The 16,588-nt window shown below is 38.9% G+C and overlaps 2 protein-coding genes across 3 annotated transcripts; both read right to left on the minus strand.

The window, feature by feature from the left end:
- Positions 1-54: 54 nt before the first annotated feature.
- On the minus strand, positions 55-9,254 carry reep1 (receptor accessory protein 1). The gene is made up of 8 exons (XM_034675858.1): positions 9,156-9,254; positions 7,514-7,586; positions 7,339-7,415; positions 7,072-7,192; positions 6,580-6,693; positions 4,997-5,159; positions 3,107-3,369; positions 55-2,200 (listed from the first exon to the last, which is right to left on the minus strand). Exons 1-8 carry the CDS (start codon positions 9,185-9,187, stop codon positions 2,129-2,131), a joined length of 915 nt encoding a protein of 304 aa, XP_034531749.1. The 5' UTR covers positions 9,188-9,254; the 3' UTR covers positions 55-2,128.
- Positions 9,255-11,576: 2,322 nt separating this feature from the next.
- Positions 11,577-15,220, minus strand: chmp3 (charged multivesicular body protein 3). 2 transcript variants are annotated; one of them, XM_034674514.1, is made up of 6 exons: positions 15,031-15,220; positions 14,475-14,535; positions 13,209-13,388; positions 12,959-13,080; positions 12,759-12,873; positions 11,577-12,627 (listed from the first exon to the last, which is right to left on the minus strand). In XM_034674514.1, exons 1-6 carry the CDS (start codon positions 15,073-15,075, stop codon positions 12,488-12,490), a joined length of 663 nt encoding a protein of 220 aa, XP_034530405.1. In that variant the 5' UTR covers positions 15,076-15,220; the 3' UTR covers positions 11,577-12,487. The 2 variants fall into 2 exon arrangements, with proteins under 2 accessions (XP_034530405.1, XP_034530406.1); XM_034674515.1 differs by lacking the exon at positions 15,031-15,220 and adding an exon at positions 14,642-14,736 and having other exon boundaries at positions 11,646-12,627.
- Between the last annotated feature and the right edge of the window lie 1,368 nt (positions 15,221-16,588).

The raw sequence follows: 16,588 nt of genomic DNA on the forward strand, positions 1-16,588 counted from the left end.
TGTGTTTAAAATATGCGTTTGATGCTCTCTTAATAAGACAAGAAAACCACAGTGAAAGTTTTGTGTCATATTTTAATAGCTGTAAAATCAATTTAAACAGAAATATTTCACTGACAACAAATTGATTGCCACACCCCATCATGTAATCAATTTATGCTTTTTGTTTAATATTTATCAACCACATTAAAATTTAAGATATGTGGCATTCTGGCCTGCCAGAACAAAATTTCTTAGGGTTTTTAAGTTGAATGAGTCAAAGTGGCGAATTCATCAGTAAATCAGACATGTTATTCATATATATGTAAAGCAGACATGAATGTATAGTTTAACATTTTATATTCTTTCTACGAAGCAACCAAAAATGACAATAAAATAATTGTTTACCATCTACAGTGGCCAACAACCTCTTACAAAGTCATTCCAGAAATCCAATTTTCATTCAAATGAACAACAAACATCATGCAATGATGATTTTCAGTCTACGCACGAGTATACAAATCAGCTACGGAGCAACGTGTTTTTTTCTCCATTTTATTCTGCATGTATTTTAATAGAAGGGTTTCACCCTCAGCACTAACACTGATACTAACGCTGAAACACATAGTCTGGTTTTTACCTGTTGCGTTTTTTTTTCTTCACCATCCATTCAAAGGACATTGTATGTGCATAACAAGTGTATCTACAACATCAGAGTGAGTGACGTGTAAACAGAATAGTTGTACCTGAGAAGCTTTTGTTTCAAACTTCAAATCACCGCTAATGATGCAGATACAGAAATGAACATCATAAATCTACTGCGCAAGTTCACCCAGAAACAACCACCACAGTGATACTTTGTGTGAAATGTTGCTATGATTCAGGCTCAGTGAGTAAAGAACAGGATGGAAAAAAAAACATACAGTGTATTGTCACAAAATGTTAAGTTAAATTGGAGTTTGTAAACCTGCAAACTAATAAAGTCACTTTAATGAAAAAGAAAACAAGCAAATGGACAGACGAACAGATAGATGGTGGGGTTAAGAGTTGTTCAGTAACAGCAGAGCATTACACAGTGACTTTAAACATGGAACAAGAACCATGTTTACACACAGTGAGTATTTGCTCATGTTATATTCCATCTCTGCTACAGCTGAAAGTGACGTCTTCCAGGTTAGCCTTAAATTGCTGAACAAATAGTTCATTAGATGACGAGTACAAACTGAACAGTAGATTGTCATAAACAGTCTGAGTGAGACTTTTCAATGTATTTATCTATAATATGAATGTAATACTTGTCCCACAAGTAAAGACTTTTTAGTGAAGAAAAATGATAATTACAATAATCTTATTTGTGTTAGTTTTTACGATAATTGTATCATATTTTTTGGCCATTTCAGAGTAAAGAGGGCAGTCACTTTATATTCCCAACATAGTGCAAAATGTCTAATGAGAACTCAGCTGTAGTGGAAATTCTTCTGTGGAGAGTGGAGACTGTCTTTAAGGCTTTAATCGAGAGGTAAATAACAGAATATCTTCTGCCGCTACTGTCCAACCTTTGTTTTTAATAAAGGTTGTCTCAATTCAGAATATGTTAATGAGCAAAGACTGATTTTTTAATACCATGATGTGATAATTGATTCTACAGAAACAGGTCTTAACAGCTGTTTGTCAATAACAGATTGAATGGATTTAAAAAAACAGCCTCCTTTTCTCCTGATCCTTGGCGTTAAACACATTCTCAAACGGTGACTGTGCCACTCGCAATGCCAGCTGTAGTTTCCAGTGACAGTACATTCTGTTTTACAAACAGAGGACTAATGAACGGGAGGACACACATGCAAATGCCTACCCACACCAGATATATAAAAACAATCAAATGAGAAAGATGAAGTACACCCAAACTGTACATAAATACATAATCAATAACCCACAAACTTTAATGTCTATCACCCATTCACTCATTCTTCTACCTCAATGTCACAAACCAAATCATGAGCCACAAGCTATATATCATATATAGAGGGGTCATCATAGGTCACTTTGGTAATACCTTATCCCAAAGCAAGGCTGCTTCAGTCGTAGAGCTTTTGGCCATTCAGTATTTTCACGTCTTGCAGCAAAGGCAGCTGGAGGAGTCTTTAGGACAGTTTCACATGGCTTCATTGTTTGAGGAAAGAGCACTCCGAGATCTTGTGAGAGGCCTCAAGACTCTAAGAGGTGGCTGGAAGGGAGAACAGATGGGGAGGGACGGAAAGAGGAGGAGGTCAGTAACATTAACGCTCATAATACCTGGAGGACATGGTTGCTGTTATTTGGTATTTTCATATTGTCAACAAATCCCAGGGTGAGGCTAAACCTAGTGAGTGTGTCTCAGTCCAAACCTAAAGTCATGAATCTTTACCAGCAGGTCTCAAAAATATGTAGTTTCATTTTTTAAAAAGATCTGTCTATCTGGGTACTGTAGCTCTTTTGCGCATTATTTAAACAGATGTAAAAAAAAAAAAAAAGGTTTTGGGGCTTTCAGCAGTGGATTAATACATTTTTGATATTTTTCTAATCATTTAAAACGCCAAATTATTCATATGTTATGGGATCCAGTTGGCTGACAATAAGAAAAATGAAGGAAGTGCTGTGCTGTTTCATTCTGTTGGGCACCACCATGCCAAACAAACTAATATTATATTAGATCAGGAAAATGTTTTTAAAACACCCATTCATTGCAGTGACTCAGTGTGCAGAATTATTCCCAATACACACAATACACAGTCCATCAAAGCAAAACGTAATTATCAGGAAAAACATGTCAGTCCATGTCAATATGTCAGCCATGTTTGGTCTCCTCCCATGCCACATTTCCAAACATGTGAGCAAGTGCAAATACAAAGCAACATGACATATTCATCAGAGCTAGCTGTAAATCCACTAAGGTTAAAACGTGACTCAGCTCCATCTGTGCAGAAATCCCATTAACAATCAGACTCTCCTCAGTAGCATAACAATTGAACCATGATGACTTGTTTAAGTACACAGCAGTAGAAATTAGTAAACGGGTGAGTAGACCACCACTCTCAGGGGGCGGTTAGAGTCAGGCAGCAGCTGAGACAGCCGTCATGGTGAGGCGGTGTACCTCTGGAGCCTTCCTCTTCATCAGCCTGAGCTGTGGAGAGCTTGATGCCACCTCTACTCCTTTCCCCACCTCCTCAGGCTGCTCTGGAGCTGATGGTGAGGGAGGTGGAGAAGGAGTGGAGGGTGGAGTGGACTGGGGTGTCAGAGAGAGTGTAATGGGTGTGGAATCAGGCTCGGTGGGGGAAGTGGTCTGGGACAGAGAGCTCTTGGAGTCCCACTGGTCCAACCCCAAGACCTCATAGTCTGTCATGTCAAAATCCTTCTCTGGTCCATGAAAAAGGTTGATGGAAAGGATGAACAATGTTTAAAATTCTGTCATTGGTATATAGAATTAGAGCTAAAATGTTGAATTAATGCTTGGTGTATAAATTTGTCAATCTGAGATTTTGAAGTTCTCATAATGAATTTTCAATCTGTAGACAACAAACAGAGGAGGAACTGTAAGTTATTTAAAGCTTGCACCACTTTGTTTCAGAAACACTGTCCTTACAAGCCTCTGCATATTAAAGCCATCTGTTTTTCTGCATGATTACATCACTTCAAAATGTTACATAATAACACAGTCAGAACAAAGCATACGTTTACATTTGTCAATATAGTGTAAAGTGAGTTTTAAATAGTCACAATCGTTTTGAAAGGAAAAGTTTTGGGACATGACATACTTCAAATATCTTCAACAAATCCTTTTGCGTGACCAAAACCCTGAATACACCAATCATGAAGCTTCATTTTTGTTCAAAAGAATGTCATGAAAACATTCGTGAGCTGCTCAGTTGTCCCGCTTGACATGTGCTTAAATTTCCATGATCATGGTCACAGTAGTTTATATGGGGATGCCACATGAACCACCCTGCTGCCATACAAAGCTGAAATACAAATGTATCAGCTGCAGCAAAAAGTTCTTCATGAATGCATTGTTAATTCCTGTTGTATAAATGTTTCGTTAAACCTAGAGTGGCATTGTCTTTTAGGAAATCCTGCATTCTTAGAAATGTAATAACCTGCTTGTAAGGGTCTATGTTCTGAGTTGAATCAGGCTCTGGGCTATGACAGTCTAGACAGGGTGGGGAAGTAGGGAAATATTTACTGTCTTATTAGTTATGGTCTGTCAATTGGATTTGTTGACCGAAAGAAAAATACAATGAAATAATGATGACAAGGCGCCCAGTGGTCGGAGAGCGGCTCTTAAAAAACAAAAACAAAGGCTGCATTGGTCCTGGGTTCAACTCGAAAACCTCAAACCATTATCTATACTTTCTCCTCCCCAAATGACTCTAAATGATGCTTAACTTTGATCCTCCAAGTTAACAGATGTAATCTCAATCTCTTCTTTGTTGAAGGTAGTTGCCTCTCAACTGTGCAGATGTTTCAGTCCAATTAGTCAGCTGGGTCTAAATTTATCTACAAAGATAGAAATATCAGCTGAGAAAGAAAGGACACCGTATTCCGTTAAAAAAACGCAACAACAACTGTTTCCACATGATGTTACACTGGGAACAAAAACCCCCCAGCTACACGTGAGTGTTATCACAGGATGGTGTGCCAGGCAGCTCTTTGAGGCCTGACCTGTTCCAAACAGGAAGGCAGAACTGAAGTGAGGGGGCCACTCAGGAAAGCAGGGGTACGAAACAATATCAGTCAGCTTAAACAAGCTAGCACAGGAAGACAGAAATCTACTTAATAATCTGCTTTACACAAACAAACCCGTCACTACCTTTCAATATAACGGCACATTTATAGCTTATGTTTTTTCAGGGGAATGAGTGTTGTGTTACACGTTATATCTACATGTTACATTACATAATGGATCCCTCCTGAGTCTTGCAAGCTCGGGTCAGTCTCTACGAAGGCTTCTTTTTTAATATAATGGCAGCATGAGAAGTCTGCTCACCCTTGTTGTAGCTCTCTGACTTGCTGCGCATCATAGATCTGGTTCGATGCTGTGCTGCTGCAGGCTGCTTGGTGCCGGGGGTGGTGCTAACGGGCTCTTCCTGATAGGAAGCCAGATCCTGCATGCTGAAACTCCTCAGTCGGTCTGACAGGACCCCTTGGCTCTAGAACGGGTAATACAGAGTGTTCATTTAGAGTCTGCAGCAATGTGTGAGACAAAGTACAGCAACTCCTGGAAAACAATACTATTCCACTTTTCAGATGTTTAAGATAGTTAGTTTTAGACCTACCAACCTATGTTTTTCATTTTAACATTCTGTTTGTTGTGCATTGTAAAAAAAAAAAAACACTGATAAACATATGACATTTACAGACAATCTCCAACCTCCTCCTTAGTCATTATCACTCAGGAAAAAATAAATATTAAAGCTACTATAAAGAACTTTCAGCTTTTGTCAATGTTGTTGCCCCCCTGTGCACAAAGCTGTACCTCTTATCTCTTAGCTAACTCTGTCCTTTACAAGCTTTAATTGTGTTTTTTTTTAACAAAAATAATCTCATCCTGCTTTCTTTGAAGGTCAAATGTATCACTCATCGAGAATTCTTGCTGTGGTTAATGTTAAAAGACTGTTTGACCAGCGTGCTGTTCATCACTTTGCTTGATTCCTACCCTTCCCTGAGTGACTTTCAAGCTTTAAAAACAGCCATTAAGAAAAGTTTATATTGTTGCTGATGGTCTTGTTAAATAGGCACCAGCATTATTTTCAGTCTCTTTCAAACTCCTCAATAAAATAATAAAATGTGTATTTATTTGATCTTATCACTTTGAGGAGTTGTTTGAGAAGTGATCAGTATTTCCCTGACAATATTAAAAATATCCTCTCGCAATACATGCTAAATCCTGTGACAAAGTAAGTTCCCATCCTCAATTTTTTACATTTAGTTTCAATTTCAATTTCAATTTGTACATTTCATTATCTCAGGATAACAAAGCTGGTTTCCTTTTATGACACATTTATTATTAATCTCATTTCCTGGAGATAACAAGCTTGCTTTCTTTTACTGTTGGGATCATTTTACAGTGATCAAGAAAACAGAACACTCTGTGATAAGCAAGACCATAACAAGACTTGTTTGATTTGTGATTTTGCAACATTGGGTTATGATCATCTGACATTAAGTCAAGAAGAAAACAACTGAAATCAACTTATTACTGGAAAACAGAGTAAATATAATTAATGGATGCATGTCTCCTAAGGGCCTCAATGTTTAGAGCCTTTTTAACTTATGTTTATTATACCCATATTATCCTAATTCCCCATCAAAATATTTCCCTCTATATTTAATGGTCTTTAACTTAACTATTTGTGGTATCACCTGGGATCTCCTTTTGATAAATACCACAGAAAAGAGGGATGGCCCTTAAAGGACTCTGCAGCTTTGATAAAGGTTAATTGATCTTTAAATCAAGCCTTCAGTGAGCCTCTCACTTCACATGACTAGCAATCAACAGGCCTGATGTCCTAAACTGACCCTCTACTGTACCCCCAGGTCAATACAAAGCAAATATCCAGTCTGCATTACCTTTGTTGCCGCCATGACTGCAGCTGTGGCAGCAACATTCAGCCCTTTTCTTCCAAAATGCACCAGCGTGTCATAGCTTTTGTCCTTTGCTTGGCAGATATACTCGTCAATGTCCTGCAACAAGTACAAAAACACATAAACATTGTTTTAAACACAGGTTGTTCTTACAGTTCTCATGACTTTAGTTTGATTTAATTCTCTCTGCGTTATTGTCCTTGCTAAACTGACTTGTGTTTTTATTTTTAAGGCAGATGTAGGAAAAAGGAAGAGAGAAATTCAGGAACACCAGGACATTTCCTGTCTTCTGCCCTGCAAACAGCTTAAGTGGAAAAGTGAATTGGCACAAAGGCTCTTTGTTCTCTAGATAGCTGCAAAGCTCAAATTCTATAAGTCGATAACCACGCAATCTAAGTGAATATTTTTAGCTAAGCCTTTACTTGAACTGCACCAGTGGAGAAAGGAAGGTGTAACAAAAGGACAGCTTTTCATCACCTTTTCTTTTGAGGAAAGCGTGGGATGGACAAACTTCCTGTACAGCACACTGGAGCCTTTAGTGTACGGAGACAGCAGCCACACCACAAAGGCGATCTTCAGTTCATAGTAGAAAGGAATCCTGCAATAAAGACACAGATAGTGAAACTAGTACAACAAAGCATACTAAAAAATGTCTTTGCGATATAAACAATAAAAGAAAAGAGGTCAACTGTTTTACACCAGGAGCTGGATAATTATTAATGTCAGATAAAAGAGGTCACTTACCAACAAAGAAACATATCTGTAAACACTTCCACGGCAGTGAATAGGGCAAATATTATCCAGTACATCATCCATTTCACCTAAAATATTAAACAGTAACAGTTAGAGACAGACAGAGATATAATCACATTAATGAGGAGAACACTGCCAGATGTTATTTCACATCAAAAATACTTACGTATTCTTTCACATCTTTCGATTTCACAGCTTTATAAGACGAGTATGCGGGATAAAGTGTACCAAACACAAGTCTGGAAGAGAGAAAATGTGCATATCAGCTCTGAAAACACAGTATGTATGAATGCAGTCCAACATACTATACGTTTAAAACATTATGAGTAACATCAAGACAGGTACAGGCATTTTATTATGGTTGAAGCAGGGATTTGTAGTTTTTCTTATAAGGGAAAGGGCAGAAATAAGGGAGAAGAGGAGTATTATGTGAAATGAACTTCTCTTTCTAACAAAAATCACTTCAAATGTGTCTATAATTTACCTTACATTTAAATACATTTCTGTCCATAAGCCCTCTGAGATACAGCTTACAGAAGGCAGGAGGTTGTGGCAGGTTGTCAGGTGAGATCAAGGTAAATCAACAGCTTTTCCCTCCCAGAAAGAAAACATCAACCAAGTCAGACTTTGCCCTGATTGATTTGACAGAACAACCTGTCCAATGTGCTAAACTTCCCTACAAGAGCTAAATATAGCATACATGTGTTTTACTCAAATTCTGCTCTGTTTGTGTGTATACACCTGTGCTGCTGGCTGGCTGGCTGGCTGTCTGGGCAGAGATGGGCCCTGTTGAGAGTGCTACAGCCAGGCGACAGCTGTGAGTGTGACCTGATCAAGTTACTGACCCACATCATGTTGCACCTCTAACTGAGCTCTAACAGAGTTTACAGACACAAGGACACTAAAAATATCATGTGTGGGGAAGGCACTGGACCCTTCACTTTAAGACTGGATCCAAAATGACCTCCTTTTACGGTTTTCTGGATAGTTAGGCTACAGCTGCAACATTCCTGTCTTTGCAACAAGATCTTGTATCTATATTTAATTGCCTTACTATGCATTTGGAGATTGGGCCTGCTAATGGTACACTCCACATGTCTGCAATGGCGCTGATTCATACTTTGTGCAGGTAAAAATAGACTTATTTCACAGCAATAGATGTCGTCCTATTGTTTCATCTCATACAAATTCCCAGCAATAAAGGAATACATGCGCGCATGCCTTTTTACATGACTAACTCTTGCAATGAAACCCGAGAAGGCTGACCCATCCCTTTTGTTTTTTCCAATCTGGGACATCAACAGAGAATATAGCTCCTCTCACAGACCGCTCCTGTTGTTCTGATACCTCTCCTCACTCTGACATTTAGGGGATTGTGCCAGTCAAAGACGCCTCTGATTCTCCAAACTGACTCATAAGATCATCTGATGGAAGATCATAGATTATTCAGAGAGTCACGTCACCGCTTTGTCTGAAATAAAACAGCTACTTGATAAACACAAAGAGTGCATGGCTACAGGAGCACAGCAGGTCCACACAGGCCTTACTCAGCGTTTCTTCTGTCAAAGCAAAGTGCAGTCTTGAGGAATTCAGACTGTTTTTTAATAAAATAACACACCGACATCTGCTCTCTGCTCACACTGACGTCTGTTTTTGATCCAATATCAGACAAATTGCGGGGGCATGTAAAGCGCGCCGCTCCTGCACCGTCAGTGCGCGGCTCGAACACCAGCACCACCCAGGAACCTCTATGAATAACACATGTCACTGTGAGAGGACATATGCAAAGAAATAATAAAATGACTTACACCACGAGTCTAGAGATGATCCAGGAGACCATTGCGCTGGAGAGGCGACAGGACGCGCTGTCTGCGGGGAGGAGTTTCCTCCAGGAGATGACAGGCGCGTCCAGGCGGCAGCGTGTGGACGCACAGAAGCGGCAACGTGATGCGCGATAAACAGCCAGCGGGGTATCTCTCTTGTCCATAGATGGCAGTGTTGCATTGCTCAGTCAACTCGCATACTGAGGGGGGACTGCTGAGTCTGTGTTTAGATGTAATGAGACTGAATGGAGATCCTGATTTACTGCTCATGGTGAACATGAAGTTGAATATCCTCTGCATGGACAATTTGCATAGAGTGTAAGTACACATCCAGCACAGACCATGCCAGGCTTTAAGTCAGGGGCGTCAAACTCATTTCAGTTCAGGGGCCACATACAGCCCAAGTTGATCTCAAGTGGGCCAGACCAGTAAAATCACAACATAATAACCTACAAATATAGCCAACTCTACAATTTTCTATTTGTTTAAGTACAAAAAAAGTACAAGTACATTCTGAAAATGTTCACATTTAATGAACCATCTTTCTACAAAAACAGCTGTTGTATTTTTTGCCATGATGAGTCTCATAGTGGGCCGAATATTTTACTCTTTAAGTACTGAAACTTGCTGCAAACACACCAAACACACAGGTTACCCATTCACCTGACACACAGTGTAATGTTTACTGTAAAAGAACAGAGATTATGATAATGAAGAAGGTAAAGTTGACTATTCTGGACCCCTCAGCTCCAGCAGGAACAGTTTGCTTGCTGGACAGTGTTCTATGCAGGGGTGTAGTGCTAGTGTTAGTAGTTAGTGGATCATCTTATAGTGCAAACAGCCAGTAATCTATTTTCTCAATTTGAGAAAAAAAGTCCTGGAGAACCGTTCAGGGCGCTCCGTCAGCAATATGATTTTATGGGACCCCCAGAGGACAAATTTGAAATAGTAGTTACCTTTATTTAAAAGTTGCAGTTAATGTCTTCTCTGTAATTTTTGCACTTTGCAAAGTTGGAACCTCTGGTGGGCTGGTTTTGGCCCACATGCCACACATTTGACACCCCTGCTTTAAGTATTATGATTTATCCAGATGTCCAGAGACAAACCAGCACTTAAATGATTACTTACCAGAGGTTTTCTGTCTGTCTTTCATTGCATTGTATTATAGATCAAACCAAATAAATTACTCTTAAGTAAGAAATACACACAATGGACCACAACCAGTGGTTCCTTTAAACATTATCGATAAGTTGTCAGCTCATAAGATCAGTTCATGTGTGTATGAAATATTAAATAATCCCCCCATATGTACCCAAAACCCAGATGACTCAGTTCAGGTTGACTCTGTTGTAAGTCTCAAGTTACAGTGACAAAAAGAAGACACAGGAAATCCTCACACTGAAGGCTCGAGAACTACAATACTTTATTTTTTAGTATTATAGGAGAGAAAGTGTATCGTGAGTCTGGAACCTTTGTATCCCTTGTAATGGTGTGTTCCTCATTGCAGCATTGTGCCATGGTGAAATAACAGACAGTCTCTCTGAAGTGTTGCTTTGTAACGGCCAACCAGAATCAAGTACTTACCACCTCAATGTAATATTGAACAGTAAACCAGTTATTTTTTATCATAGTATCTTATTTGCATGAAAGGTTTGCTGCTTTTGTAGACCGATCCAAACAAAAAAAGCCACACCTGACACTGGCTTTGTTTGCACTCATTGGAAAACATGTATTAGCTTTAACAGCGGAGTTAAGACTTCATTTTTTGAAGAATTTATAACCACGATGGATTTATCCTGAAGATTAATTCTTCCTGAAGGGCTTTCCAAAACTCTGATCCCCAAACATGAGAAGACCTGCCCCCATTACTGCAACACTACCTTTTCTGTTTTGACTCTCTGTGGCCTACATACTGAAGCCAGAGAACAAAGGCAAGGTTGAAAAGCTGTAAAGAGAGGGCAGTGGCTGGTAGAAATCTAATCCTATTGTCCAATTCAAAGCCAGGGAGGGGCTTTAAAGAGCCAAGATCCAAAATGTCCTAAAAAAGTTTAACAATGTTTCCTCCTTGGACAAAAGAGCAGACACTAAACATAATCTGCATGATGTTTGGTCTGCACATCATCTCAAATTAAAATACAAACAAAAAAAGGCAAAAGCGCATAATCCACCAAGTTTCTCAGGCATTCCTCTGGCATCCAGCATTAGTCAGTTCCTGAACTGCAAAACAGTGAAAAGCAGCACACCCATTAATTTAACCCTTTACTGTTTAAACAGTCCGCAAGCTGCTTCATCTGTCAGAAACATGTTTGTTTTAACATAATTATATATTCCATGTGGTACAGTTTCTGATCTGCAGAGTTGGCTCCTTCCCTTTCTAGATCAGAAAAGGTCTCAAATGAGTTCTGGTTAGTTTGAAAGAATGTTTTAATAACTTAGAGTAAAAACCAGTGTAACACATTGTTCTTATTGGCAATATTTGTTCTTAAAAGTTTATTTTCTTATTTTATCCCCAGTCACATAGAAAAATTATACACACAATGCTTCCACAATACATAGGTCCTGCACTATCCAACCTCTTTTATTTCCTCCGCATCCCCCTGCTGAGAAAGAACTCAACTGTGACACAAAGTCCAACATTTAACAAGCTAAATGTTAATGCAAAATAAAGTCAGTCGGGTAGTATGCGTGCATTTTTCTGATGAGTGTCAGACCACATATAGAACACACACATTTTGACAGTACATGAAACTAAATCCACCCTTCAGCTCTAGTGTTAAAGATAATGTGGGCTGGTGTCCTGTGAACGGAACTGAACAGATACTTTTTAAAAAAGGTTTCCTAAGAGATTTAGAACAACTGCTAATCAGTGATGAAAGATTTATTTGAAGTGAAGGGCGGCGTCCTTCAAAAGTTAGTTAATCACTTATTTGGATCATTTATACCCAAGTAGCTCCACCACCAGTCCACAATATGATGAAGCACTGTAGGCACAGCAGGCTTTTCATACTTACATTATGTACACTTTCTTCAACTTTCTGTTTGACTTTGGATAATAAAGACTTACCTAGGGTTACCCCAGATAAAAAAAAGACAAAAGCAAAAACAACTTTGCTTCAGGCTGCGTAAACCACACGTTCTATATTAAAAAAAAATGTTATAAAGATATTTACTGTCATTGCACGATGTTAACCCACATGATTATGAAATAGTATTTATAACATGAAGCAGACAGGATGCTCAGCACTGTAAAACCTGCAGCAACAATTGTCTCTGTTGTTCTTGGAGTGACAAACCGACTTTAATAGTACCAGTTCACCTTAGCTCCTGAGAGCTGCCAATCTTGACTGCATCGCTTCAATGTCCTCCTCCGACTCCTCGTCCGAAGCTGCAGTGGCTCCAAGCGGCTCTGTGTCAGGCAGAGCATCTGTAACTTTGCTGGGCGCTTTGCCAAGGGCACCTGACAAAGCAAACGGAACAATGAGATAAAGCTTTGGTAGAAGTCATCTGTGGTAAAACTTAGGATACTAGAAAACAGGGATGGAGAACTCTACTTTTAAAATCTGCTGAATAATCAGAACAAATCTTAACCTGCTGTGATCTCAAAGAGGATCTTGTCAACCTCCTCCTCTGCTGCTTCCTCCATGTCCTCTCCATCTTCCATGCTCTCAAATGTGTCCTCCAGCATTTCCTCAATAATTCCAGCCTGGAATATAAATGAGTTAACATGAAACCTTGTTAAGCCCCAATAGTATTAGATGGCAACCTAATTCAGTCCCACTGTCCTTTACCTTCATCATCTCCTTTGACAGGTCTCTCATGGTGGCCTGGATCTCTGGGATTTTGATGAGGTTCTGCATGGCTTTCATTACCTCTGTACTCTTCTGCAGGGAACCAGCTACACGCACGACAGCTAGAGAGATACAAATACATTGACCATTATTTTGACAGTGTTCAATAAAAATGTAAGATCTAAGATTTAAATAATGTAATGTTAAGATAATTATGTTAAAGGAAATATATTTATATTTTAAAACTTACCTAGCTGATTGTTCATGCTGAGTACAGCAGAGTTCATTTGGGCTTTGGAAGCGTGCATTTTTGTTATAGCTCGCTTTGACTGAACCATTTCCTTTGCGAGAACCACACACACATCTCTCTGTCCCTTTTTGGCGGCATCTTTAATGGATCTTTTCACTTTCTCTTGTTCTCGTTGGATATCTGAAACAAAAGGAGGATATTTTGCATACAACAGAATAACAGTAATTTGCTCTATTATGTTTAAAATATCAGGTGCTACGTGAGATCTCATAAACAGTTAATACTTGTGAGTAAATAAAGTAAATGTTTTGCTTATCAGTGGTGGACAGTAGCAGAGTAAATTTATTTGAGTACTGTACTTAAGTAAATTTTTTGAGTATCTATACTTTACTTGAGTATTATTTTTTGGGGAAACTTATTACTTTTACTCCACTACATTTCTATCAGTGCTCTAGTTAATCACTACTTTTGCTTTGAAGTCAGTTCATGAATCTCCTTCTCTTTTCTGAAATCTGATCCCTAAGACAGTACAATGTGTTTGCGTTGTTCTGTTTGTCTCAGTGGTTTAGTCGTACCTGTATATCAAACACAGAGCAAAATCAGATCAGGCAGTTCATTTAGAGGTGGTAATGATGGCTATAATTCTCCACCTGAGCACCCATGTCCATATCTTCAGCCTGTGTTAGAGGTTTTTGAAATGAAGAATGATACGTATCGTTTGAAATGTTCCCCTTGTTTTCCACTCTGCCCAAACATACAAAAACTCACTGTCCAACCTGAGAAAGCGTGTTGAGCTACGTAACATTTGTTTCATTCCGGATGAACATTTCAAACTAAGTTGTCTGTGCTTGGAGTAACTTAGTGGCTGTTTTTATTCCATGGTATAGTTTTTAGAGATTTCAAGTAATGGTTTCTAAATAAACATAATGTAACAGAATTTACTCCTATGTATTCTTGACTGCCATCATGCTTTGTGAAAATACAAAGTTTTGAGATTTTTTAAGAAGTACTTTGAATACTTCAGTATTTTTATAAGAAAGTACTCCAGTAGTTTAACTCAAGTAATACTCTGAACAACTTTCACTTGTATTGGAGTAATATTTGACCTGGAGGATCTATACTTTGACTTAAGTAATGAAGCTGTGTTCTTTGTCCACCACTGGTGCTTTAGAAAGTAAAAAATAACAGAAATAAAGACAAATTATACATTGTTGTGTTTTTTCTTGCAGCTGTTCAATGGGAGAGCCAATAATGTTTGTATCGTACCTCGAATTTGTCTGTCAAGCATTCTCATTTCTTTCTTGATCTTTCTAGACCACTCACTGATCTGAAATGAAGGACATGGGGATTAAAATGCTGAAAGTTTCAAAAGTAAGAGTCCGACTATAGAACCCTCACAACACAACTTAACCTCAAAGCAATGAATGACTTACTAATTTGACTTCAAACGCTGATCTAGCACGGGTCCTGGTCTAAGCTGAAGCCAACAATCAGGGTTTGTTTACACTGCCTGACAGCTGACTACTGTTAGCTTGTATGCTCACAAGCTAGTTACCAAAACAAGACTGCCTGCTCGGTAAAGAAGCGAGATTTAAAAATAAAACGTTACTTATACAGCAGGATAACAATTGGTATTAATACTGAGCCTGATGATTAATTTAATTAAACTTACATCAGGGTTTCAGTTCTCAGGTAGTAGCAACAGATTGGAGGAACTCACGCTAAGCTAGCGTTAGCAAGGTTAGCTAAAGTCGCTTTTCTTTCTCCTCATTACGGACACAAGACACAAAGACTTCCCTTGGCCTCAACAAACATCACTCACCAGTTCTTTTGGGGGTTTATCGGGTGTTTTGCCGAAAAGGCCCATTGTACCTGCCGAGGTGATTGCCAAGCTAACTATCTGACTCCAATTGACGGGCTAGCTGAGCTTGTTCAACGAGCACTTCCTGTTCTCCTGCAGGGCCGCAGGCTGGGTCCCAACATGAAGGAACGTTCACTCCACAAGGTCCTCAGCTAGGAAACAAGAGCAAGGGAACGAGGGGGATTAGAGACAGAGATGCACTTCCTCCTCCACTGCAGCAAGTCCTCTTCTCTAAGAGATGCCCACTACAGGGAAATTACTAAAATGGTACCAAACTTCCCAAAATTAACCTCAGAAGAGAAACTGTCAGTTCTCCTGTGGGGGAAAGGTCAGCAGCTCCTCTGGCTGCTAAATATATACATATATATTTTTTCTTATTTAACCTTTATTTTACCAGGAATAGTCCAACTGAGATACAAAGTCTACTTTTCAAGGGAGTCCTGGCCAAGACAGCAGCATAAAAAGTTTCACAAATAGAACAGGACAAAACATACAGTGACAAGTAACTATTACATTGATTTATAAATTAGCAGTGTTAAGCTTTAAAACATGTGCACAAGCTGATCAGATCATCCTTTATCCTGGTTATGAAATCCAATCGAATTAAACAGTCCAGTTTTAGGCGACCCTGAAGCTCAAACCTAGAAGAGGGGGCTAAGACATTAAAAGCACCTTTACCAAAGACAGAGCGAGTCCGAGGAATGACAAAACGAATTTGTCCATGGGACCGAAGATGTGTCTGCCTGTCACAGCCTGAGGGACGCACCATCCCATAATATTTGATTTTGGGTGGAGGTTTTGTGAGCATGCCGCATCGGGTGAGGACATTGAGATATGCTGTATAGGTAATCGTTCATTAATGCATATAGAATATGTAATATATATAATATATGGTTGATATGTATGTGATGATTTAATATGTAATGAATATGGTGTGTGATTAATGTATATATGGTGAGTGTAGTGTGTTGTGAATATATATAATGTATTGTATGAATTGATGTGCTTTGGCAATAACATTTCTTTGTTCATACCAATAAAGCAAATTTGAATTGAATTTGAATTGTCTGAAAATTGTCTTGAAACTGAAAATGTCCTTCAGAAAAGGTAGACTATTTCCATTCTTCTTCTTCCTCTTTCCAAAGAGTGCAATTAATAATTAAGCTAATTTAAGTAAGCTTTGGTCTTATACTTTGAATATAATAACATGTAATGAATCATTTGATCTTATTGAGTCACAAAGGGAGACGCAGGTGTGGGCTTCATAAAGTGTGCATGTATTATGTAGGTATTTATTTGTATATAAGAAGACCACACCTGTGTTCCCCTGTGAATTCTTCCCTATAAGGCATAAGGGCCTTCAAGCTCTTCCTCTATGCCTTGCAAGCTCCAGATATTAATCTGATATTTATGCTGATTTCTTAGACATTGCAGTGACGTGCAAACATCAGTCCTGGAGTGCGTGAGAGTGGGATGAGGGAACTCAGCCTGACAGGTTTTTATTTAGGGCGAGTGAGTC

The sequence above is a fragment of the Notolabrus celidotus genome, chromosome 22 (assembly GCF_009762535.1).
Source record: "Notolabrus celidotus isolate fNotCel1 chromosome 22, fNotCel1.pri, whole genome shotgun sequence".
Classification (NCBI taxonomy): domain Eukaryota; kingdom Metazoa; phylum Chordata; class Actinopteri; order Labriformes; family Labridae; genus Notolabrus; species Notolabrus celidotus.